The sequence below is a fragment of the Mustela erminea genome, chromosome 1 (assembly GCF_009829155.1).
Source record: "Mustela erminea isolate mMusErm1 chromosome 1, mMusErm1.Pri, whole genome shotgun sequence".
NCBI classification, from domain to species: Eukaryota; Metazoa; Chordata; class Mammalia; order Carnivora; family Mustelidae; genus Mustela; species Mustela erminea.
The window spans coordinates 51,812,202-51,836,657 of NC_045614.1; the positions used below are offsets into that span (position 1 = coordinate 51,812,202).

Here is a 24,456-nt window from a genome sequence, read left to right on the forward strand (position 1 = left end):
AAGACTATGACAAAGACAAGAAGGCCAAAGTCACAAGGGAGAGCTGCATGGATAACGGGATAAGCTTGAGTGTCTATTGAAACTTAAGGAGCTTAAAAATGTCAAGAAAGTCCTAGCGGGGAAACTTCCAAAGGACCAAGTGTTCCTGGGCTCCCCCTTCTCCGTTCGGATCATAGATGGTACCGTCCGGAAGTTCGGGCGGAGACTGAGGCTGCGCTTCTCGCGAAAAGGCAGGCGTCGCGGGGCTGGCCACTTCCGCACTTCCGCTTTCCGGCCCAGCCAGCGCCCGCGATGGTGAGAGAGCCGGGCCCCGGGCCAGGGACCCCCGCGGTTTTGCCTCAAAGCTGTGGGTCTGGGGGAGATGCGGCTTAGCAGGGGAGAGGCCCGGGGCTGAGGGATACTGCGGGGTGTTGGGACACGAGGGGACTGGAGGAGAGAGGGCGGGGCTGGAGCCGAAGTGAGGAAGGGGCGAGCGGGGGACGCCCTCTTACGAAGCAGGACTTGCAGCTTCAAGGTTTGGCTTTCGGTCCAGGTGGGGAATTGTGAGGGTAGAGGACTTCAGAAGTGGGATCTCCTAGGCTGGTGGAAGCGCCGTGAAGGCACTTAGTAGGCCTCATTGCCCGTAGTAGGGCCGCTGAGGCGCATAGTAAGGTCTTCTCACTCAGAGGAGAACTTGAGTGAGAACTTCCCTAAGTACACGGTCTTGTCCTCTCCTGCCCGCTTGACCCCGGTTTCCCAGAGGAAGCGTCTACACTTCCTTATCCCACTCTTCTCTTTACTCCCTGCCTTGCTTCTACCCCACAGAAGGATCGCTTTTATGCTGCCACCACCCAGACCTCTTCCTGGTCAGAATTCAGCCGTGTTAACCGTGAGCTCTGCTACTACTGATCCCTCCCTTCCTGGCAGTACTCCCATTTGATAGATGTGGGTGTTCCTGGGAGTTGAGGCTTGGGCTCACCACCTTCGTCTTTGCATTTTTCCTAGTGGCACCTGTCGAGTCCTGGCTTTGATGACCTTGTGTGTTCTGGTGGCTCTTGAATCTGTCTTCCTAGTTCTTTTTTAAGGTTTGCCTGGAAATCTTAAAGACACCTTCAAATTAGATCTCCGGGTCAAAAATCATTTTCTCTCCTATACTTGCTTTTCTTTTTATGTTACTTGTCCTGGCTTTGTGTCTTCTTACCTCAGGTAGAAGCCTGGATTTTCTTCTAATTGAGGCTATATCACCTGTATTTTTTAAAAGTCAACTTTATTGAGGTATTACATGAGAATGCATTTTATTTGTGAAAAGGCAGGTGTCAGGGGCTTGTCACCTAAAAATCACCGTTTTTAAGTTTATCATCTGTGGATTTTGACAAACACAATAATGTAATCACTACTACAACCAAGATAACAGAATGTTTCCTCAAAAAGTGCCCTCAAATCCCTCTGTTATCAGTCCTGTCTTCTCCCCATTCCAGGCAACCAGATTTTTTTTTTCTCCTATAGTTTTGCCTTTTCAGTGTTGTCATACAAATAGAATTCTTCAGGATGTAGGCCTTTGGATGTGGCTTTTTAAAAACTTAACTTTAGGGGCGCCTGGGTGGCCCAGTGTGTTAAAGCCTCTGCCTTTGGCTCAGGTCATGATCTCAGGATCCTGGGATTGAGCCCCATGTTGGGCTCTCTGCTCAGCAGGGAGCCTGTTTCCCTTCCTCTCTCTCTGCCTGCCTCTCTGCCTACTTGTGATCTTTGCCTGTCAAATGAATAAGTAAAATCTTAAAAAAAAAAAAAAAGACTTAACTTTATTTACTTATTTGTTTTTGTATTTTCTACATCCATCTTGGGGCTTGAACCCGCGACTCTGAGATCAAGAGTCACAGACTCTTCAGACTGGACTAGCCAGTCGTCCCAATGTGGCTTTTTAACCATAATGCATTTGAGATTAATCTATGTTGCATGTATCACTAGTTACTCCTTTTTATTGTTGAGTAGTAGTTCATCGTCTGGGTGAACCACAGTTTGTTGGGAGGTGTTTTTTGATTCCATATTCTCTACATCTTATATGACAGTCTGACTGTTGTGATACCCTCCCTCTGCTTGTCCTCTCCACTGCCCCAGGCTCAGTGTTCCTTGAATAACCCTATCTGCCTTTTGTCTCACTTCCTTGTCCAGTCCATTCTCTGCAGAGCCACCACGCAACTCGTGAAGTCATACAACTTCCTCCTCAGAAAATCCCAGCAGTTCCTTACTACCTTAAAAGAAAAGCTAAAGTTAACAGCCTGGAATTTGAGATTACCTGTGAATCTTTAGACTACCATTCCAGCATTATCTACTGAATCTAAAATGCTTTCTGTATACAGCAACCCTGTACTCATCATTACTTCTGGAACTCTTAAATGCCTTTTTGCATTGTTCTTTTTTTTTTTTTTTTTAAAGATTTTATTTATTTGACAAAGATCACAAGTGGGCAGAGAGGCAGGCAGAGAGAGAGGGAGAAGCAGGGTCCCTTCTGAGCAGAGAGCCGGATGCGGGGCTCATCCCAGGACCTTGAGATCATGACCTGAACTGAGGCAGAGGCTTAAGCCACTGAGCCACCCAGGCGCCCCTTTTTGGTGTTGTTCTAATCTTGGTTGTGGTATTATACATAATGTTGTATAGAAAAAGAGTAAGACATTGCATATGTTAAGTACCGAGTGAGGAGCAGGGTATATAGATTTGAATAAAGAGACATGGTCTATTGACCATGAAGCTTACAGTCTAGCGAAGAAGAAATCACTTTACTAAAGAAATATGAAGGTTGTGTTATTGTAACTTATAATAAATACTATGAAGGGGGGGACGCCTGGGTGGCTCAGTTGGTTAAGCAGCTGCCTTCGGCTCAGATCATGATCCCAGCGTCCTGGGATCGAGTCCCGCATCGGGCTTCTTGCTCGGCAGGGAGCCTGCTTCTCCCTCTGCCTCTGCCTGCCTCTCTGTCTGCCTGTGCTCGCTCGCTCGCTCTCCCTCTGTCTCTGACAAATAAATAAATAAAATCTCACTAAATAAATAAATAAATAAATAAATACTATGAAGGGGGAAGTCAAGAATGGTCTCTCTGAGGAAGGAAGGGGCCTTCCCTGAATAAGTCAGGGTCTGAGGGATGACTTGGGTCAAGCGAGGGAAGAAAAGCCTGTAGATAGATGGATCAGCATGTGTAAAGCCCTGAGGTAAGAAAGACTTAGTTAATACAACTGAAGATAAGCCAGTGTAGGTAGAAGCTGATCCCTCTAATGGGAATGTCCTTAGTTTACTTTTTATGAATTATAAAATCTGTTTTCATCTTTACTTCCAAACTAGTTTCTTTTGGAAATGTAACTTGTGAATCAAACTCTATCCCTTTTCATTCTTCCTTAGAATATCATAGTTGTTTTTTGTCTTCTGTAACCAGTTGAGCTACTTAAAGGTAGAGATTGTCTTTAGAATCTTAACATTTAGATCATCGTCTAACACATATTGTTACCCATTGTTGGCTCAAAAGACAGATTTGAGAATAGTCATTGTCACCTGTATGCCTTTAGACCAGAATTTTTCAACATCAGCACTATTTGGGGTTTTCTTTCTTTTTTCTTTTTTATCTATTTATTTAGAGAGAGAACACACGCAGATAGAGGGAGGGGCAGAGGAAGGGGGAGAGAATCAGACTCAGCGCTGAGCATGCAGCACTTTGCGGGGCTAGATCTCACAACTCTTGAGATCATGACCCAATTCAAAATCAAGAAGCCTGACTGAGCCACCCACATGCCCCTGAATAATTCATTTTTGTGAGTTGTAGGATGTTTAGCAGTATGCCAGGCCTCTACTCTCTGCCAGTAGCACTCCTACCCCACTCCAAGTCCTGTCAATGAAAAATGTCCCTACATTGCTGAATGTCTCCTGGCAGGAAGAATGGTCTTCTGTTGAGAACTACTGCTCTAGACTTAGAATGAAAGGCACCTTGAAGGCCTAGACTGTTTTGTTCACTGTGGTATGTGAGAGCCAGATATTCTCAGTACCGCCGGGCTCCCATGTAGTTGGAGTAGAGGGCTAATGGGTTTGCTAAGACAGATTCTGATTTTCCCTTGTGTTTTTTCCTACAGACTGCCACTCTCCGTCCCTACCTGAGTGCCGTGCGGGCCACACTGCAGGCTGCCCTCTGCCTGGAGAATTTCTCCTCCCAGGTTGTAGAACGGCACAACAAGCCGGAAGTAGAAGTCAGGTAGGGAAGAGAAAGATCAGGGTGGGTGATGGGTTCAGCCCCAAAGATGGCAGTTGTCTGGAGGCTGTCATGAATTTCCATCCTGGAGTTGTCAAGACAACTATAGTTCACATACTTTGTCTTACTGCTCGATGAGCAGTGGTTCCCAATTTGCAGTTCCAGAAATAGGGTCAGTGGGTTGGCAGGACAAAACCCAGGGGAGAAGCTAAACTCTGGAGCCAAGATTGCTTGACACAAGGTGTGACGTCTCAGAGTAGGGCTGTTCAGTAAGTATCTCCTGTGTCATTGTTGAACCCAGTTTAAGGAGAGAGTGGAGAATTTTGTTAGAAGCCATCTCTGCCCTCTTGTAATTTAAAGATCAAAGAATGTTCTTTTCCCCACCAACTTGTACTCTCATTCCTTACTCCAAATTTTCCATGCTTTGGGTTATTTTCTCTTATCTAGTTTATGTTTTGTTAAATTTTTCTGTTCTCCTCTAAAGTTTAATTTGAGACACCTATAACTGAGATAAACTGTTACCACACCGTGTTGGAATGATTTGAATTTAAAAATACTGACAAAATGTTAGCATGTTTCGTGTTGCTGTACTTAACATAACATGATTTCTGCTGGGCATTTTAATTACCATTACAAATACCTAGAGATTCAGAGGCATCAAAATGGGAGCTGACCTGAGAGGAGTCTTAATGCCGAATAAGTGAATCATTCTGGATTGATAATTAAAGGAGGCCAAACTGTTTGATTTTAGCTTGTCCTTATTCTTACGGCAGCCTCTCTCTTCTCATTCCCTAAATGGTATATGGGTTTGCCCGTAGTTATTAAAATAAGAGCTCTCGTTTGTAAAGCTCCTGCCATGTGCCAGGCACTCTATTAGACAATTGACCCTTTTTGATCTCTCTCAATCCTTGCCAGTGAAATAGGAATCAGTCATTTTACAGATGAGGAAATTAAGATTCCGACAGGGTAACTTGTCCAAGGAAAGTAACAGAGGAGGCTGGATTTCAAAACCTTATCGCCCTGACTCCAGAGCTTGCTCCTTCTGTTGGAGAACACACTTGCTGGCCCCCATCTTGGAGCACCCCTACTTGTTAGTCTCCTGTTCCTTGGACTCTGGTCTCAGAGATTCCAGGGCCGCTGTGGGGTCTCCCTGAGCATTCTGTTCCTCTATAGTACAGAGGCCTCTGTGACATTGTGTTTTCAGGAGTAGCAAAGAGCTCCTGTTACAACCTGTGACCATCAGCAGGAATGAGAAGGAAAAGGTTCTGATTGAGGGCTCCATCAACTCTGTCCGGGTCAGCATTGCTGTGAAACAGGTGAGCTCACCACTGAGCCCCTGCCTCCTCAGGAGGCCAGGGATCCCCATCCAAGAGACGTCGTGCCAGATTCGAGGTGCAAGGAAACCCAGGTGTACCCAAGGAATGATTTGCCAGGTCAGCAAAGTAGAGAGAGCAACCCTGTTTTGTAAGCCTTGCTCTAGGTTAGAAGTTAGGAAAAGTAGCAGCCAAGGCCATGGCCATTTTGGTGTCAGGTCAAAGAATCATTTATAAGGAAGGGGGGGAATAAGGCCAGTTCATAGAAATAAATAGTACCAATACCAGTTTGACAACCATAAACCTTGAAAAAGAGATTTAAGGTAAAAAAAATGTAATTTCTTATGTTTTCTTAGATGACATTGATATTCCCATCACTCTTATAATTTTTGCCATATTTATGTACCACCTAGGTAGTTATTTGTTTAATGGATTTCCTTAACTTATTTTCTTTTACTTAAATTTGTTTGAAACAGAAACCTTATGCCGTAGTGGAAAACAGTATCACTTGTCAGATAGGGGGAACTCTAAAGAAGTGAAAGAAAGCAGATAGGGGGAACTCTAAAGCAGTGAAAGAAAACAAAACTGTTATTTAGTGTAGGCCCTGTTGCTTACAGAAAGCTCTGTCCTTGGTCCCTGCTCTGTTAAAAAGGGAGATTAACAAGTGTTAGAAGGTGTTAAGGGCATATATACCAGCACCTGGCTGCAAAATTCTTTCATTAGAATTAATGAGAATTCAGCATGGTTGAAGTTTGGGGATTATTTAATGTTCATTGTTACTAAAGCAGAGACCACCTAGGTTTATCTCTGATAATTCCAGATGGTATATATTTCATAGACTTTGAGAAATACAGCACTAGTGAAATGGGAAAGGAAGAGACAGCTTTGAATGTAGATACAGGCTCTGGAAGGAGCAGATAAAAGATGTTCGTTTGCCAGAATTATCTTTGGAATGGGTGAAAATGAGATCATAATAATGTCTTATTGAGTTGAAGAGGTTCTAATATAGTAGACATTCAGTTGGCAACCAGATGCCCCATGTTTCAGGCAGTGCCCCTGATGTGAAACCCCACTACCTACAGTGAGTCTGGGGGAAACTGAGGTCAGAAGACCAGGGTACAGGTTTCTGTTGGCCTGTGATGTCAGATTTAGGGAGCCCTGTTTATCTTTCACTCTTACTAGGCTGATGAAATTGAGAAGATTTTATGCCACAAGTTCATGCGCTTCATGATGATGCGAGCAGAGAACTTTTTTATTCTTCGAAGGAAACCAGTGGAGGTGAGACTGTGTGATCCACATGTTCATAATATTCAAGATTCTTCCACCAATTCTACTGTCACTGGTCTGGGATTGTTTGAAGAACAGGATTGCTGCTCCTCCAGCCATAGGACCCACACTGCCTGAGTTGAGAGTTGGCCTTCATTTCAGCTGGAGTGAGAATAAGGGGGATCAGAAACTTGGGAAAAGTTGGGTCTCCCTCAGCTATGGAAAAGGCAAAAAATATGAGATGTGTTGCTCATCTTCCCAGAGCCTACAGTCTAATGGCACAAAGGGTATAATGAATCAGAAATCCTAAGCTGTGTCACCAACTAAATCATTGTCTCTCAGGGCCATAGTTGACATTGGCTTGGTGGTTGTCTGATTTTGTACTCGAGTCCTCTCCATAGACTCCCTGCCAAATCAACTTAAATAATCCCAGTGACTAAGCAAGTACTGTGCAGAGCAGCGTGCACCATCAGATGTGTTGGCCAAGCTCATCCTCATTCTGAGCTAAAATCATTCTTCCTGGTCCTAGATCTAGCCTCCGGGGCCACCCAGAACACATAAGATTACTCTTCGACACATGCACAGCCCAGTCCCATCCTTCTCCCGAAGCATCTCTTCTCTCTGTTTCATTAGATTCTTCTGTGAACAAGATTTCAAGTTCCTTTACTCTTCCCATGACTCATCCTAAATGCAGCTGTGTATCACAGGTAGTTTTCCAGAGATGCCTGTCAGACACAAAATTCTCACCTGGGTCAGTTACTTGGACCCGGCGTAGACACCCTACCAGAGCAGGCAACTGCTGCCTGAAGGTCATGAGACTTGGGAGAAGATCATGGCCAGTAGGAAGCATGTAGCTGAGTGACCATAGAGGACATGGCCTACTGAGTGCCCTGGGATGCTAATTCTCTCCTGTTTCTTCTTTTTCTCTTTTCTGCTGTCTTCCCTCCCCAGGGATATGACATCAGTTTTCTGATCACCAACTTCCACACAGAACAGATGTACAAACACAAGTTGGTGGACTTTGTGATCCACTTCATGGAGGAGATTGACAAGGAGATCAGTGAAATGAAGCTGTCGGTTAACGCTCGTGCGCGCATCGTGGCTGAGGAGTTCCTCAAGAATGTAAGTGGCGGCCTTCTTGGTGTCCCTCCAGAGGTAGGATGAGCTGTGGGTTGAGAACTTAGCATCTGGTGGCAAAGTGGTGCCAGCAGTGTGAATATTTCCTGAGGCCTATAGGACCTGCTGGTGGGTGGCATGTCAGCCACTTGGGGCTGGGGGACCCAAGGGTGATCTTTGGGACCTGCAGTGCATTTTCTGTAACTCAAGGACCTCCCTTAGTCTCTCATGGGGACTTAGATGCTGCTTTCTACATCTCAAAATGTACTTAGTCCTTCCCTATATCTAGCTCAGACCTCAGGTGAGGCAAGTTAAATGTACATGGGAATATTCCAAGAATGTAGGACAGTTAATCAATGTAATTCTACTTATCAAACAGATTTGAATGTTTTCAGTGTCCCTTTCTCAGGCTTATAGTCATGGTGTTTTCGACCTGTTTCTCATTACTTTCATGGCTTCAGTCCCTCCAGATCCCTCTTCAGTTGTTTGTGTTCCCAACTGAAGGGACTGCAGCCCTCTGAAGAGGAGAAATTATTTACACTGATGAGCTGATGACACAGTTGTTCTTATTTAGATATTCAGGACATGGCCTTCTTTTTTTCTCCTCTTCTTCCAAACAGTTTTTGGTTTGTTGACATGTTCTGCTTTGCATTAACTATAATCCCTAGATGGTAGATTTAGTGTTTACTCCTACCAGTGCATACAGATCCAGCCCAGAAGGAGCTCAGATTCCTAAAAATAGAAATTACCCCTCTTCCCCCTGGGCTTTAATTATACTGAGCACAGTCAGTGTACAAAAGTCAGTGCACAGTGTACTGTGCACGCAGGGTAGCATACTCGTTCAGATCACACAGGCTGTGGGGTCATACTGCCTGTGTGTGCATCCAGCTTCGCTGCCCACTTGGGCATGTTATTGAATCTCTCGATACGAAGCCTCGGTTTCCTCAGCTGTGAAATGAGACTATTCATTAATATGTACTTTCTAGTATGGTTGAGCATTAAATGAGAAGAGGTATTCAAAGCAAATCATTTGGTACATAGTAAGTTTTCCAGGTATTGTAGCACCAAAGTTTTATGGCCAAGGCACTACAAGGCCTAACATTTAACTGCAAAGGAAAACTCTTCTTTTTTTTTTTTTTTTAAACAATTTTTATGTATTTATTTGACAGAGAGAGAGAGATCACAAGTAGGCAGAGAGAGAGAGGGGGGAAGCAGGCTCCCTGCTGAGCAGGGAGTCCAATGCGGGGCTCGGTCCCAGGACCCTGAGATCATGACCTGAGCTGAAGGCAGAGGCTTAACCCACTGAGCCACCCAGGCACCCCTGCAAAGGAAAATAGTTCTTGTCCTAATTTAATATTTGGCTCATTAACCATTTAATTACAGTAACTGCATTTCTTTCTTTTTCTTAATTTAAATTCAGTTAGCTAACATATAGTATACTGTTAGTTTCAGATGCTAACTATATTTCTATAATTACACAGCTAAGAACGTTTATCTATCTCATTCAATCCCTGAAACAATCTTTGAGTCATGGGTTATCCCTGTTTTATGAGTGAGTGAACTGGGCTCCGAAAGTCAAGTCACCTGCCTAAGGGCCCTCAGCCTGCAAGAGGAGGAACTGGGACTTAGAGCTTGGTTTTCAGATTCAAAGATCAAGATGGCACCATAGCGTTTGGCAGGGGTCACATACTCGGGTGCATGAGGGGCGTAGGCAGGTAATGCATGGGAGTGAAGTGGGCCATTGGGGATATGGTAAGCACATGGCTCTTCTGAAGAGGGTGACTACTACTACAGAGCTCCTGCCCATGACGGTTTCATTGTTCAGCTTTTCAAAAGAAGCCCCAAATCTGGATTTGTATGCGACATCTCTGATATTTTCAAGGTTGGCAATGAATTCATATTTTTTTAAAGACTTAGTGGACCAGACAGTGTTCGTTATTGGGCTGGGTCCCGTCTGTGGGCCACTGGGCCACAGTTGCTGATCTGTAAGATGTGTGCAGCTCCTCTGGGCACCACTGGGGATACTTGAGGGCAGAAGATATTTCCAAGGGCATATTATGGCTGGAGAACCACCCAGAGCTTGACAGAAAGTACCAGATCATGGGTCCTGCTGCTCTTGGCCCCCTAATCCCCATGCCCTTGCACGCAAGCTCCCATCTCAGTTCAAGCAAGGCACTGACAGCTGTATAGCAGTCACCATGACATGGTTAAAGGGAGCTTTGGAAGAGCCTGCTTCACCCTTAATTTTTCTGTCTTGTCTAGTGCTAGGTTTAATAATAGTTAAACTAGTTAGTAACACTAGTTAAACTAGTTAGCCCTGAAGGTCACTGCTGAATGCAGGCTGAATTAGAAAGAGGGTGCCTACAAGGTGTGCTGGGACCCAACCTATCCCTCAGAAATCTGAGCACAGTAGCAGCTCTCAGATCAGCCTACCTCCCCGGAGCAGGCCTATCAGGATACACTAATAACCGCCATTCACTGCCTCTTGGTTCTTTTGACAGTTTTAACCATCTGGCTGGATCTCAAGGCCTTCCCCCTCAGACTCCCCTGTGTCTCTGCGAAGGCATCCTGGAGTTACTCCCCAGAGCAGCAGCAGCGGCGGCAGCAACAGCGGCGGCAGAGCGGGGGAGCTGGGTCGGGGTGGGTATTAGATGCGGGAGGTGGGTGGTATGCTTGCTAGCTGGGCAACAAAGCAGCAGTGGACCTGCCCCAAGGCACATGCTTCCCCAAGGCCACATGTGCCTGGTCAGGCTGGCTTCTGATGTTCAGTCCCCTGGGCTGGGACAGAATTTTTTTTAACGTCTTGAAACTTAAATTCTGTGCTTGTAGGAGACTGTAACCTTTTTGTCTTTTTTTTTTTTTTTTTTTTTTTTTTACACGAAACAACCTCCACCTCCAGTGGCTGTGACTGGTCCCAGTGATTGTACCATATTGGTCGCTGTGGGTCTGGGCGGGCCTGGAGCCAGAAGGCGACTATTGTGTGTGTCCCCCCCTCTCCCCACCCCACCTCCAGGAAGTCCCAGGTTGGGAGAGGGGGAGGGAAGGAGAAAGGTTTCAGACTCCAGTTCCTTTCCTTTGCCCTCTTACTCCTGAGCCTCCTTGGGCCCAGTGGAAGTTGTTCGGACTCTCTGCCAGCTTCCTGAGCTCTGCCTGAAGATAAGCCACCCAGCACTGGTTGGAAACAAGGGCTTAATTGGTGGCCACCGGCCATGCCTCAAAGCTGGGCACTGAAAGCCAGGTGCCTCTGGCCACAAGGGCCTCTTTGTGCCCTCCCAGCTGAGAGGGGCCACTGATTTGCCTTGTCTATCAGTGCAGTGCCTGTGCTAGAGTTGGAGGGGTGAGTCTTCCAGAGCTTCCTGAGCTGGGTCTCTTCTGCCTGCTCTGGCTCCTCTGCTCCCACGCTCGCTGTACCTTTTCTTATTCTGGTGGATCCCGCCTCCTCTCCTGATTAAAGTCTCTCCTTGCCCCTTTGGGGCTGCATGAGGTCTGTGCACTGTGTATATGAAAGGTGGGGGTGCAGTGGGGCTTTTTCTTCCCAGGACAATGTAGTTGGTACTTGGGGGGCCTGGGCGGCCCCATCAGTAGTCGTCTTCCCGATTGGTTTCTGATGTTATCTGTGCCAAGGGCCACGACCCAGGGACCCCTATTACAGTCCAAGCACCATTCATTTCTGAAGCTGCTCTGTGCCTGTACGGAGCTTTGATCCTACTCACATAAAGAGCTCATTTGGGCTAAAAGGTAACCTAAGGGAAATGATGATTCCTTATCATGGCTAAGGAAACTGTGATTCCTTGCGATGTAGCAGCTTGCTTCAAAACCCCCAGCTTGTGACCAAGAGAGTAGGCTTCAAATCTAAGGCTTCTGGCTCTGTCTATAATCCTTAGCCACATGTGGCTATTTAAATTATTAAAGTTAAACATTTAAAATTCACTTCCTCATTCCCACCAGAGGTGTTTCAGGTGCTCAATAAATACAAATGACTAATTCCTACCATGTCAGAGAGTACATAAATAGAACATTTCCATCACTGGAGAAAGTTCTGTTGGACAGCACTAGACCTTGGTGACTCCTTAAAGTTAAAAAAAAAAAAACAAACACGGTGCTCAAGTCCTGACTCTTGAGGCTGAATTTGTGTGAGTTCCTAATGTTCTGTGCACTTGTTTCTTATTCCATAAAGTGGAGATACTGTGAACAGGCCAACATGGTACTGTGTTATAGGTACTGAATAAACAACAGCTGATTTTTCCACCAGCGCAATATCCAAACTGAAAATTTCCATTGCACTAGGCTTGGGGGTTGGTGGAGTGACCTTATCCCTGTCTTGGAGAGACTTGGGGGTTGGATAGTGAAAGCTGAATGTGTAAATAGGTGCACTGAAGTGTTTTATATTTGCAAACTGATTCTGTGGTAGCCTACCCAGGAGGGGAGGTGGTGTATTTATGGAAGTGGGTGACAGGAAAAGTTTCAGCCTTTGAGCTGAGCTTTTCAAAAGGTTTTCCAGACCACCAAAGAAGTCTCTTGAAGTGGAGGACAGGTAATGTTAAAGGGAGGAGGGGTTGGGGTGGGGGCAACTTGGACAGCTATCATCCCCTTTGTGACACTACCTGTGACGGCCTCCTCCTGCCTTACAGAATTAGGTGTGTCCTCCGGGGGCACGGGTATGTTTTAACTTTGCAGTGAATGTTAAAGGTGCTCACGGTGAAGCTGGTGGTTCAAAAGAGTATGGCATCTGCTCACTCAACCCACACAGGACGGCATTGCCTGGGTGAGCCAGCTGTTTGTCACAGATCCATCTCCGAGGATCCAGAGCCCTTAACAACCACATTTGCAGGCTGATGAGAAGGACTGGATGGTTGCCAATCAGCCTACCCTCTTCTGGGGGCATGTCTTTTGGGAAGCCCAGTCTCCAACAAGGTGTGGTCAGGAGTTGAGAAGAGCGATCTCAGATTGAGATTGGCTGAACAGTGAGGTTGAGGACCCACCCTCACTCTACGGGCAGATCTACCCGATAACAAAGCTGGGTTCTCAGACCAGAGTACTTTCTTACCTGCACTCTGAATGAGCACTGCTGGAATTTTTCACCTCAAATTGTTCTTGGGGTGCTTTTATGACCCATTACCTGAGTGGTAATATATAGTTATGTTAAATAATGTTTATGTTGAAGAGTGGGATTTTGCGGTCAGAACTGAATTCCAGTGCTGGCTCTGCTATGTGATTTTAGGCGAATTAACATTTTGGAGCTTTATGTTACGACTTTGGAAGATCATACTTTGCTACTGCCTCCAAAAAGTTTACTTACAGTCTTGAGGGCTGCACCTAACTGTTCCGTTACATTTTTCTGCGATTGGCTCAAGCAATCTGTTTTTCTATTTTTAGTTATGGAGGGCAGGGGGAGTGTGCTGCACTCTACTTTCTCATTGTTTCCCCATACACTGCCCTGGTTTTCAGATCAGCCCCAAGGAACCTTACCCTAGGCCCATCCGCCAGGTCCTGCAGATCTAGCGCACCCTCACCAGGCTCCAGCCACACTGCCTACATCTTAGTTCCAGGGAAGGATTCTTACCCTTCTCAGGGGTGTTGCTGAGACTTACCTGTCTGGATTGATATTCCTACCCCTCTTCACTAGCCAATTTCTGAGCTCCTTTGCATAGGCTTCAGCCTAAATGTCACCTCTTCAGAAAGGTCATTTTTTTCTTAAGTATGTCCCTTTTCTGGTTGGTTTGCTGCTTGTTCATTGCCCTTACCTACAGCTCTTTTATTCCTTTGTTGCTTGCTTTTTTGTCTCCCCTCCACTGGGCTGTAAGCAACATGAGGTCAGGGATCATTTCTAGCTTCTAGTCTCCAGCCCCTAGCCCACTGCCTAGCACGGTTGCTCTCCATAAATACGATGGAATGACTCAAGCCACAGGAACCATGATGCTGAAATTAACTGGCAGCACAGTGCTCCAGGCTTCCACCTTAGGTACCCTTGCTTAGCGGTCCGGATTTAAGCCCGCTGGAGGGAGTACCCGAACCCACTCTCCGATTGTGCCAAGGGAATGGTTTCCTGGGCAACAGCAAACAGGAGGCGGGGCCTCGGAACGGAGGGCCCAGCTACCCGGAGAGGAGGCAGCGCGCAGAGGGGGAGGAGGGCTCTCACGCGCTGGGGGCGGGGGCGCGTGCAGCGAGGGGCGCATGCAGGGCCCCGGCGCGCCGCTGCTCCTGAGCGCGGGGGAGCTGGGGGTCGCACATCAGGGTTCCGCCGCCTGGTACCGTCAAGAGGGCGGCCGCACCAGTTCCCCAGCCCCATGGCCCTGGGCGTGCCACTCCGAGTTCCCGCCTGCCGACCCGCTGCCTTGGCCGGGGCCCGCCTCTGCCTGTCCCGAGGGGGTTCGCGCAGGAGGTAAACGCCGGGCCCGCAGCCTAGCCTCTGCCCGCCGCCTAGGCCACGCCTTCGAGTCTCAGGCCCAAGGCACCCACGCCCAGAGCGCCGCGGATCTCTGCCCCCTCGAGTCCCTGCACACCCCGGCCCCAGATTATGGCCAGTCGCCGGACGGTGAGGCCCGTTGCCGCCCGCCCATCGTGGCCGGAGGTGGTTGCAAGAAAAAGAAGACTTGGGTTGGAGGGAATAAGAGGTCGGGAGAGTGTGGGCTCCGGATGAAGAGCGGAGAAAGGAGTGTGGTCATCGGAGGCCGGGAAAGACTCTAGGCTGAGCCTCCAGCCTGCCCCATCCCTACTCTGCATCTTTCTGCAGGTTCCCTTGTCCTCTGGCGAGGATTCTCCAAGTCATCTCACCACATGGGCCGGCTCAGAAACGCCAGAATGCACGTGGAGAGAGCTGTCAAGGTTGGAGGGTGCTGGGGGGTGTCTTGAAAGGGCCCGCAGAGTGGCTTAGCCTGCCTCCCTGAACTGTCTTCTTACATCCTTTAAAAACAGAGAAAACCAAAAACCTTGATCCCACACCCATTTTAAAATATTCCAAAGTTTTCAGTACCCTTTCTGGCGGAATTGTGTAACTAACTTCTTTACCTGGCATTCACCCCTTCAGCTCTTACCACTCTGGTTCCTAGCCTTTCCCATTACCATGGGGAACCACTCTAGTCAAGGTCACTCATGACCTCCAAGGAGGCAAATCCAGCAGCCCCTTTTCTGTCCTAATCTCGGTCTGGTACCTCGTGTCACTCTACACTATTGCCTTACATACTCTTACCCCTTGGCTGTCTGAATACACCTAGTTTTCCTTTCTCCCTCCCTGGCTGCTGCTTTACAGTTGCCTTTGAAGGATCCTTGGAGCTTTCCTGGATCCCTCCCCACACCTGTCTCCTTGACTGTGAGTCCAGTAAATGTGCTGTGCCCTCTAGGTGCCCCTTCCAGCCCAGTCTCTCCATTAACTACACATTGCTTAGATCTAGCCCCCTACTTGATATCTTCACCCAGAGAGAACTTAGAACCATTTGAAACCTATGCCTCAAACCATACTTTTGATTTTCCTGCCTAAATCTGTCATTCTCCCTAATCTCCCATTTTTCTCGTCAACCAGTTGCTCAAGTTGGAAATACGATTTTTCTGTCCATTCACCCACACATCTAGACAGTCATGATTTTTTTTTTTAAAGTAACCTCTATGCCCAACATGGGGCTTGAACTACAATCCCAAGATCGAGAGTCACATACTATATTGACTGAGCCAGCCAGGCGCTCTGTTCACCTTCTACACATCTAATTCCATCAGCAAAACCAGTCACCTCTATTTCCAAAACAAGTCTCTACTCTGTCACATTCTCCACATTTTCACCCTCATTTTAGCTATTGAGGTTTTTCTCCTGCACAAATCACAACAGCCTTTTATTTTATTTAATTTTATTAATTTTTATCTTATTTATTTAATTGTATTTAATTAATTTATTTATTTAATTTTATTTAATTTTGTAACAGCTTTCTAACCCTTCTCTCTGCTTCATGCTGCTCTTAATATAAAATCCCAGTCTGTTCAAGGCCTGCAGAGCCTTCCACAGTCTAGCTGCTACCAGCTTCCTCAGTCGTCCCCTTGTTTTTCACACCCCATTCTCACTGGCTTCCTTCCAATTTCTTCTGACCTTAAAGACTCAAGATCTTTGCACATGCTTTTTCCTCTGCCAGAACTGCCATTTGCCCAACTCTGTATACTCCTGGTTGCTTTTTACCCTTCCCATGTATGTACTTTTATTGTGAGTCCCCATTAAGTATCCAGTTGTGGGAGCAACCCAATCTGGATTTTAGTCCTTGCTCTTTCACTTAATCACTGTGTAGCCAAACTACTCAACCTCTCTATGCCTCTGTTTCATAATAAATTAAATGGGGAGATAGCATCTATTAAAAATACATATTAGGGGCGCCTGGGTGGCTCAGTGGGTTAAAGCCTCTGCCTTCAGCTCAGGTCGTGATCTCAGGGTCCTGGGATCGAGCCCCACATCGGGCTCTCTGCTCAGCAGGGAGCCTGCTTCCCCCTCTCTCTCTGCCTGCCTCTCTGCCTACTTGTGATGTCTGTCTGTCAAATAAATAAAGAAAATCCTTAAAAAAAAATACATACTATGGGGGCACCTGGGTGGTGCATCAGTTAAGTGTCCAACTCTTGGTTTCAGCTCAGGTCATGATCTCAGTGTCGTGAGACTGAACCCCACATTGGGCTTCAGACTCAGTGCAGAGTCCGCTTGAGATTCTTTCCCTTTCCCTCTGTACCCCTGCTCATGCTTTCTCTGTCTCTCTCTCTCTCAAATAAATAAATTTTTAAAAAGATTTTATTTATTTATTTGATAGAGGGAGATCACAAGTAGGCAGAGAAGCAGGCAGAGAGAGAAGAGGAAGCAGGCTCCCTGCTGAGCAGAGAGCCCGACGTGGGGCTCGATCCCAGGACTCTGGGATCATGACCTGAGCTGAAGGCAGAGGCTTTAACCCAATGAGCCACCCAGGCGCCCCTCAAATAAATAAATCTTTTTAAAAAATACATATTATTGAAGTGCCTGGGTGGCTCAGTCGTTAAGCGTCTGCCTTCGGTTCAGGTCATGATCCCAGGGTCGTGGGATTGAGCCACACATCGGGCTCCTTGATCAGTGAGAAGCCTGCTTATCCCTATCCCATTCCCCCTGCTTGTATTCCCTCTCTCGCTGTCAAATAAATAAATAAAATCTTTTAAAAAAATAATAAAAAATACATATCATTGTTAGTAGTATATATAAACTAAGCAGTGTACAGTAGGTACACAATAATTGTTAGCTCTTACCATTATAACTATTAACTATTCGTGTTTATTTTCCCTGTTCAGCTATAATCTATCTTCCCTGCTGGAATGTAAAAATTTCCTGAAGGCAGAAACCAGAACTTGTTCACCACTATATCCCATGGTCTGGAGCTTGGATGATACTGACCAAGTGTCCTTCTCTCACCTTACAGCAGAAAAAGATCTTTATGATCCAAGGGCGCTACCCAGTGATACGGTGCCTCTTGCGCCGGAGAGGCTGGGTGGAGAAGAAGATGGTCCATCACTCGGGCACCGTTCTGCCACCACCCCAGAAGGATCTGGATAGCTCGGTAATCGGTGACAGTGACACCACTGAGGATGGTAAGCAGTTCCCTCCCTTTCTACAGGATGCCCCTCCTGAATCCCTTTCCTTTGGTTCTTGCTCTCCCAGGGTTGAGACTTTGGTATGGGTCTATGGGGCAGGGACAGGAGCCTCACCAGGCCGGGGCTCTACATCCACAGAGGATGAAGAAGAGGACGAGGCATTTCGGCCACCACAGCTGTTTGACTTTGATGATTTCCTGGAATTTGATGACCTAGATGGGACACATGCTCTGATGGTGAGGGCCCCCGGGGGGCTGGTAGGGAGGGGCTGAGAGGGTGAGGAGTTCTCTGGTCCTCATTTTCCCTATCCGCACTAAAAACGGATTGCTTCTATAAGGACTGGATGGGCCAGGAGAGTGGTGAGGGGCACAGAGGAGCTCAGACAAGGCTGGCCTGGGATCAGAATCCTGCTAGGTTATACCAGAAGCTAGCATAACCTCCACACCTGGTAATTCCCCCTTCTAAATAAAACCCTATATTTCACATCCTTCCTCTGCCCTTGGCAAGTGAAGCCTGGAAGGAAGGGCTTAAAAAGCTCTGAAAGGGCTGATGTGATGATGTGGAGGTGAGGACACCTCTGTATCAAAGTGAGGACACTTAGCTTTGGATCTTGGCACCACCACTTACTAAGCTGAACATACCAAATTACCATTTTTGTATGTCAGAAAAGACTGTACACTGGCAATTTTATATGGCTCAACTGTGTGGGCTCTTGGACAAGTCACCTGCCCTCCCAGTGCCTCAATTCCCTTATCTGTGAAAGGGGATAATAGTAGCACCTACTTCGTGCTGAGGATTAAGTGAATTGATGTCAAAAGCACTTAAAAGGAGGGTTGCCTTGGTGGCTCTTTGAGTTAAGCTTCTGCCTTCGGCTCAGGTCATGATCCCAGGGTCCTGGGATCGAGCCCTGCATCCGTCTCTCTGCTCAGGAGGGAGCCTGCCTCTGCCCCTGCTCTCTGCCTGCCTCTCTGCCTACTTGTGATCTCTGTCTGTCAAATAAATAAATAAAATCTTAAAAAAAAAAAAAGCATTTAAAAGAAAGGAAGAAAAGCACTTAGAACAGGGCCTGGCATGTAATGTCATTGCCTGTGAGTAATCCTACCTCTCAGAGCTGTGGGAATGATAGGGGTGGAAGAACCCTGAGAGAACCTTTGTCACATGTGCCCATCAGCCTGGAGTCACTGTCCTGCCACTGAGCAAGTCACTGATAGCCATGGGCCAAAACAAAGGGGCGGCATTCAGTTGTATGGCTTAGTCACTGTAGGGGCACCTGGCCAAAAGGAGTCCTGTAAGTCAGCCTCTTTTCTGCTCACAAGTGTGAGCTCTGGAGGAAGAGATGTCTTCTTAACACATGTAAAGATGGGGTGGGGGCTAGAGGCCACCTCGGAAGCATCTTCTCCTTCCATACTCCCACCCTACTCAACAGGCCGGGGAGAAGTTTCCTCAGGCCCTGCGCTGCCCACCCCAGCCTCCCCTGTCTCCTTGGCTCTCCTTAGTCCCGCATGGTTCGGAATGAGGTTCCCTATTTCATCTGGACCACTCGGCGGGATGTGCTGGACTGTCGCTTCCTCTCCAAGGATCAAATGATAAACCACTATGCCCGGGCTGGCTCCTTTACCACAAAGGTGGGTTCCCCAGGGGAGTGGGCATGGCAGCTTCTAACCCATTAGCCCTTGGGCTGACAACTCCACTGCCTGCTTTCCTTGTCAGGAAAAGAGAGTTCTCAGGAGGCAGAGAGGTATATGATTCAGTGGGATTTGGAATTAGGCAGCCTTAGTTCGAATCCAGCCCCTGCAGCATGTCTGGCACATGTAGGCATAATGATTAAAATAGACTCCAGGATCCAAATAGGATCTGGAGCCAGAAAAACACCAAGTCTAATGACCGTAAACAATAGAGTCCTTACCACCTAAGCAAGGGATATCTGGCTGCTGGATCCATTCTGTCCCATCTGGGTTTATTAACAAGTGACTTCACTTCTGACCTTAGTTTCCTTGTCTTTAAATGAGAACACCAGTAGGACTTACCTTATAGGGTTGTGGCAAGAATGAAGGGCTTTATTATTGGAACATGCTATTATGTTATTGTTGTGGGCTGGGGAGGCTTCCCAGAGGAGGCAGTTCTTTAAGAATGTGAAAGGATGGATAGGAGGGGTGTGGGGCATTCTTGGTAGGGCAAACTGCGTGGGCATACACATGGAGACAGATATGAGTGAGTCAGGCCTATCAAGTGTGGCAGAGGCTCTGAGAACACTCAAGCAGAGTCGCCCTGAGCTGTCTGGGTGTGTACTGAATGTGGGGAGTCCCTTGGAGGTGTCTGGGCAAGTCCCACTATGCCCCCTCAGCAGCTAACTCCATAGGTGGGTCTATGTCTCAATCTCCGGAATTTGCCGTGGTTTGATGAGGCTGATGCTGACTCCTTCTTTCCACGCTGCTACCGCCTGGGGGCTGAGGATGACAAAAAGGCCTTCATAGGTAAGGAGAAGCCAGCCCCATGCCTGGACTCCCAGGCCGAAGCATGAGGGCTAAAACGTGTTCACGTTAGAGAGCAGAGAGCCTCTCTTTATGCCCTCATCAAACCCAGCAGATTTCCTCCTCCGACCCTACCCTACCCTAATATGCCTCCCTTAATGAACTATCTAACTTGGTCAATCCAGACCTCCAGAAGAGCTTAGATAGCTTAGACTGCATCCTAACGCAGGTTCTAAAAGTTGGTGAATGGATTGAGTTTGGAGCCCACAGTATGTTCCAGGCCTATGTCAAATTCCACTGGCTAGACAGGGTTCCAAATCTAGAAAAGGGTCTAAACTTTGGGTTCCTAAAGGTGGAAGAGTTTCCATTCTAAAATTCAGGTCAGAATTTGTGTACAGATTAGATATTAGGTCTAAATTAATCTCCAAACCTGACATAGTTTTTATGCTCAGGTCTGGTTCTCAGGCTAGAATAAGTTATCAAAAGTGGATCAGGAACAGAAGGGGGAAATGAGACAACAGGTTCAGGCAAGATTCTGAAGGCAGAATATGAGCCATGTCAGATTCTAGGCCTGGTTCTACAACTGAACAGGAGCCAGGTTCTAACCCCAGAGTGTAGAGTCAGAAGGTAGTTAGGTTCCGGATCCAAAATGGGGCAGGTTATGATCAGGTTCCGGAACCAGAACAGGCTTCGAGCCTAGGGGCTGAGCAGGGTATCCCCTGCCCTGGGAGCAGAGGACTTCTGGCTGACAGCTGCCCGCAACGTTCTCAAGCTGGTGGTAAAGTCCGAATGGAAGTCATACTCTATCCAGGCAGAAGAGGAAGAGGCCCCAGGCAAGTACTACAGTTACCCTCACTCCCCACCTATTATTTTTATCTTCTCACCCATCCACCTGTTTATGTATACATCTATCTCTGTATGAGCCACAATGATCTCCTTCATGACCCCTTCCCACCCACCCATCCCTACACCTACCCCCTCCCTCCAATTGTCCGTCCATCCATCTTCTCATCCATCTAACTTCCTATTCACCTATTCCTACTCACTCGGCTCACATTCACCCCCTGCCATCCATCCATCCAGTCACCCATCACCCCACCTATCCCCCTACTATTGATCTCTTCATTCACATACCTTCTCTCAGCTCCACACTCCACACTCCTCATGAATCTGTCTACTCCTCCATCTTTGTACCTACCCTCCCACAAATCCACCTACCCATCTGTCCCGCTGCTTTTAGGGATTCTCCTATCCACTGCCCATGTATCTTCCAGCCCACCCATTCATCTCTTCTCCCAGCCACCCTCCCACCTGTCTTCTGATTCATTTGTTAATCAATCCTTTGCATCATTCAGCCCTCCATGGGCCTGGCATGTTGTGGCCGAGCACTATGGAGAGGACAGACTAAGAAGACGTGGTCCATCCCTGCCTGTGGGGAGCTCACATCTCTGAGGAGGAAGAAGTAGTGGAACCATGTAGTTTCACTTGGCCTGAGGACCCCTTGTGCCTTGTGAAGGGGGACACAGAGAATCCCCTACTGCATGTTGTCCCAACCCATTGCTTGCTCTCCCTTTCTGTCTCTGAACTTAGCTCCTACCTCAGAGTTCCCATCCTATAATCTAAGGGCCATGGTGTCAGGGGAAATAAGGGACAGCTCTACTGGATGGAGGAAAATCCTGCCTCTTCCAGAGAGAGACCTCTCCATTGCTATCTCCTGGGTGTGTCAGGTACAAAGAAGACTGTTGTGTGCCAGGATCAGGGACCCAAGGGCCTCAGGTGTGTCAGAGGTCCCAGGAACAGAGAGGCTGCAGGTGTGTGCTGGGGCTACAGGGGCTGAGAATCTCTGGGATATTTAGGGTGGAACCTCAAGTGGATGACAGGCCCTGGGACAGTGAGGGCCAAGGGTGAGTACTAGGGTCATGGGGGAATTTAGAACAAACCCTCAGGTAAGTGACAGGTCCCAGGACAGTAGGAGATACAGGTGTGTGATGAGCCTCAGGTGTATGCAAGGTAAGGCCTCATGTAAATGACAGGCCTTGGAGCAGTGGGGGCTGTGGCATGTGTCATGTTCTATGCCTTGTCTGTCGGTTAGTGACAGGTCCCTTCCTATCTTCAGGAGACAAGCAGCCCAAGAAACAGGAGAAAAAGCCAGTGATGGTGTCCCCGGAGTTTGTGGACGAGGCTCTGTGTGCCTGTGAAGAGCACCTTAGTAACCTGGCTCACATGGACATCGACAAGGACCTGGGGGCGCCGCTGTACCTCAGCCCTGAGGGCTGGTCCATCTTCCTCCAGCGCTACTACCAAGTGGTTCAGTGAGTACCTCTGCCACTAGGACAGTGGGATGTGGGCTGGTTCCCCTTTTTCTCAGGGCTTCTGCATTCTGAGCTGATGCATATGTAGTGTAGCCCCTCTCTCTTCCACAGACCTACCCCTTTTGTTTGCCCTGCCGCTTCTGCTCAAGAATTCTCAGGGAATCCCACTGCCTTCATGGTAGATTCTTCTAAGATTCTTCTGAGATTCTTCCTGAATCTCAGTTTAGCATAATGACTAAGATCATGGCCAGCCCTATCAGATAGTCCTGACTTGGCAGCTTTCAAGTTCTTTGACCTTGGCAACATCACTAATCTTTCTGAGCTTTACTTTGCACATGGAAAATAGATTTTAAAATAATGCCTGACTCAAAGGTAGGATTAGACAGGATAATCTGTGTTATGTGCTCTGCATAGACTCAGTATTTACTCACAAAATGAGAATCTATTAAGTTGTTTGGGTTTTATTCTGGAGGCCAGTGTTTCCCAAAGTGTGTTGCATGGGATACTTAGTTCTGCAGGACAGAAATCGATTTTATGAAAGAAAGACTTTTGTGGTCCATTGCATTTGGAACACATTGGGTTAAGCAAAGTTAATTAATTCCTTGATGCAGGACTTACCAGAACCTGTGGGTGGTGTTAACCTCCAAGAGAGATATGGGTACAATATATATCCTGTTATTATGTGACCCCCCCCCACCCCCCCCACCCCTCCACAGGCATCCTGAGGGACTATATTTTCGGAAGACACTCTGGGAAAAGGTTCTTGATCAGAGGAAGGGAATTGAGACTGGGATTCCATTTAGCAGAGGTGTGCAGGAGAGAGAAGGGAAGAAGTGCTCAGAAGGCAAGAGAACATCCAGCATTTATTGAGCACTTCCTATATGCCCAGCATGGTGCCAGGCTCCAGAAATAAAGTATAATCCCTGCCCTCAAGGGGATAAACAGCCAAGTGGGGAGGCTTGCGGCAAGCCAGGTGGGAGTGCTAAGGGCCTGCGGTAGTAATAGGAAGGAATGGGCAGACTTGCTGGTTTTGATAGGAGAGACTAAAGAACTGATAAGTGAACTTTGAATGAATGACATGCTGAGCAAACCTGCATCATTGATAAATAATTCATTTGTATCTTTTTAAATGTTAGAAATTAAAAACTAGATGACCCTATACTTTCCCCTTAACTATCAGAAAAATACCAGAAAAGCTACCCTTCTTAAACTAAGAATTACAAGACTGAGTTAGAACATTAGGTGTAAAGAACATGAATCCTTTGTAGTTGTAGATGGGGGGGCCAAGTTCTAGAGGGCCATAGGCACTTCTCAAAAGTCGGGATACATAAAATACTACATCTTATAAGGATGCCTGGCTGGCTCAGTTGCTAGAGCATGTGACTCTTGGTCTTGGGGCTGTGAGTTCAAGCCCCATGGTGAGCACAGAGCTTACTTGAAAAAAAAAATTTGCTTTGGGAACATTTGTCAAACATAGATTTTAGGAGCACCTGGGTGGCTCAGTTGGTTAAGCGTCTGCCTTCAGCTTTTTTTTTTTTTTTTTTTTAAAGATTTTATTTATTTGACAGAGAGAGAGAAATCACAAGTAGGCAGAGAGGCAGGCAGAGAGAGGGGAGAAAGCAGGTTCCCTGTGGAGCAGAGAGCCCAACGTGGGGCTCGATCCCAGGACCCTGGGATCATGACCTGAGCTGAAGGCAGAGGCTTTAACCCACTGAGCCACCCAGGTGCCCCTGCCTTCAGCTTTTGTCATGATCCTAGGGTCCTGGGATAGAGTCCCACATTGGGCTCCCTGCTCAGCAGGGAGTCTGCTTTCCCCTCTGCCTCTGCTGCTCTTCCTGCTTGTGCTCTCTCAGTCTCTCTCTGTCAAATAAGTAAATAAAATCTATTAAAAAAATTTTAAATTACATCATATGACATGTATAGTGTTAAGTGATTCACTCACAGAAGTTATAGATGATTAGTTTTTGTTAATTCATTCAATATTTACTGCTGTGTTTTCACTTTTGAAACAAATCCATGACTCACCAGTCAGGTTTTTATCAAGATTGACTTCCCACAAACATACTGATTGCTTGTTTCATTGTTGTTAAATACAAAAATCACATTGTCATATCTTATGTATTTTTTCAAATTGCACATACCCCTGCCATCCTCATATGACAGTTTCCTGGGCCAAATCACAGGTTTACTGA

General features: G+C 47.0%; 2 protein-coding genes across 3 annotated transcripts in view; both read left to right on the forward strand.

Annotated features, from left to right (window-relative positions):
* The first annotated feature begins 97 nt into the window (after nt 1-97).
* On the forward strand, nt 98-10,776 carry ARPC4 (actin related protein 2/3 complex subunit 4). 2 transcript variants are annotated; one of them, XM_032326602.1, is made up of 6 exons: nt 98-294; nt 4,092-4,210; nt 5,412-5,523; nt 6,703-6,798; nt 7,738-7,908; nt 10,404-10,776. In XM_032326602.1, the coding sequence occupies exons 1-6, from the start codon at nt 292-294 to the stop codon at nt 10,407-10,409; spliced, it is 507 nt and encodes a 168-aa protein (XP_032182493.1). In that variant the 5' UTR covers nt 98-291; the 3' UTR covers nt 10,410-10,776. The 2 variants fall into 2 exon arrangements, with proteins under 2 accessions (XP_032182493.1, XP_032182483.1); XM_032326592.1 differs by lacking the exons at nt 98-294; nt 4,092-4,210 and adding an exon at nt 4,665-5,297.
* Nucleotides 10,777-11,581: 805 nt separating this feature from the next.
* Nucleotides 11,582-24,456, forward strand: part of TTLL3 (tubulin tyrosine ligase like 3) — a 31,978-nt gene continuing 19,103 nt past the window's right edge. Inside the window, 8 exon segments of the mRNA XM_032326613.1 lie at nt 11,582-14,437; nt 14,636-14,727; nt 17,310-17,478; nt 17,620-17,717; nt 18,978-19,106; nt 19,841-19,955; nt 20,687-20,785; nt 22,069-22,264. Of these exon segments, the coding sequence (XP_032182504.1) occupies nt 14,077-14,437; nt 14,636-14,727; nt 17,310-17,478; nt 17,620-17,717; nt 18,978-19,106; nt 19,841-19,955; nt 20,687-20,785; nt 22,069-22,264 (1,259 nt within the window). The 5' untranslated portion in view covers nt 11,582-14,076.

Coding starts and splice junctions, on each gene's coding strand:
- ARPC4 (XM_032326592.1), top strand. CDS start 5,149: ATGAGGAAATTAAGATTCCGACAGGGTAACTTGTCCAAGGAAAGTAAC. Junction 5,524..6,702: donor TCAGCATTGCTGTGAAACAG/GTGAGCTCACCA, acceptor CACTCTTACTAG/GCTGATGAAATTGAGAAGAT. Junction 6,799..7,737: donor TTCGAAGGAAACCAGTGGAG/GTGAGACTGTGT, acceptor TTCCCTCCCCAG/GGATATGACATCAGTTTTCT.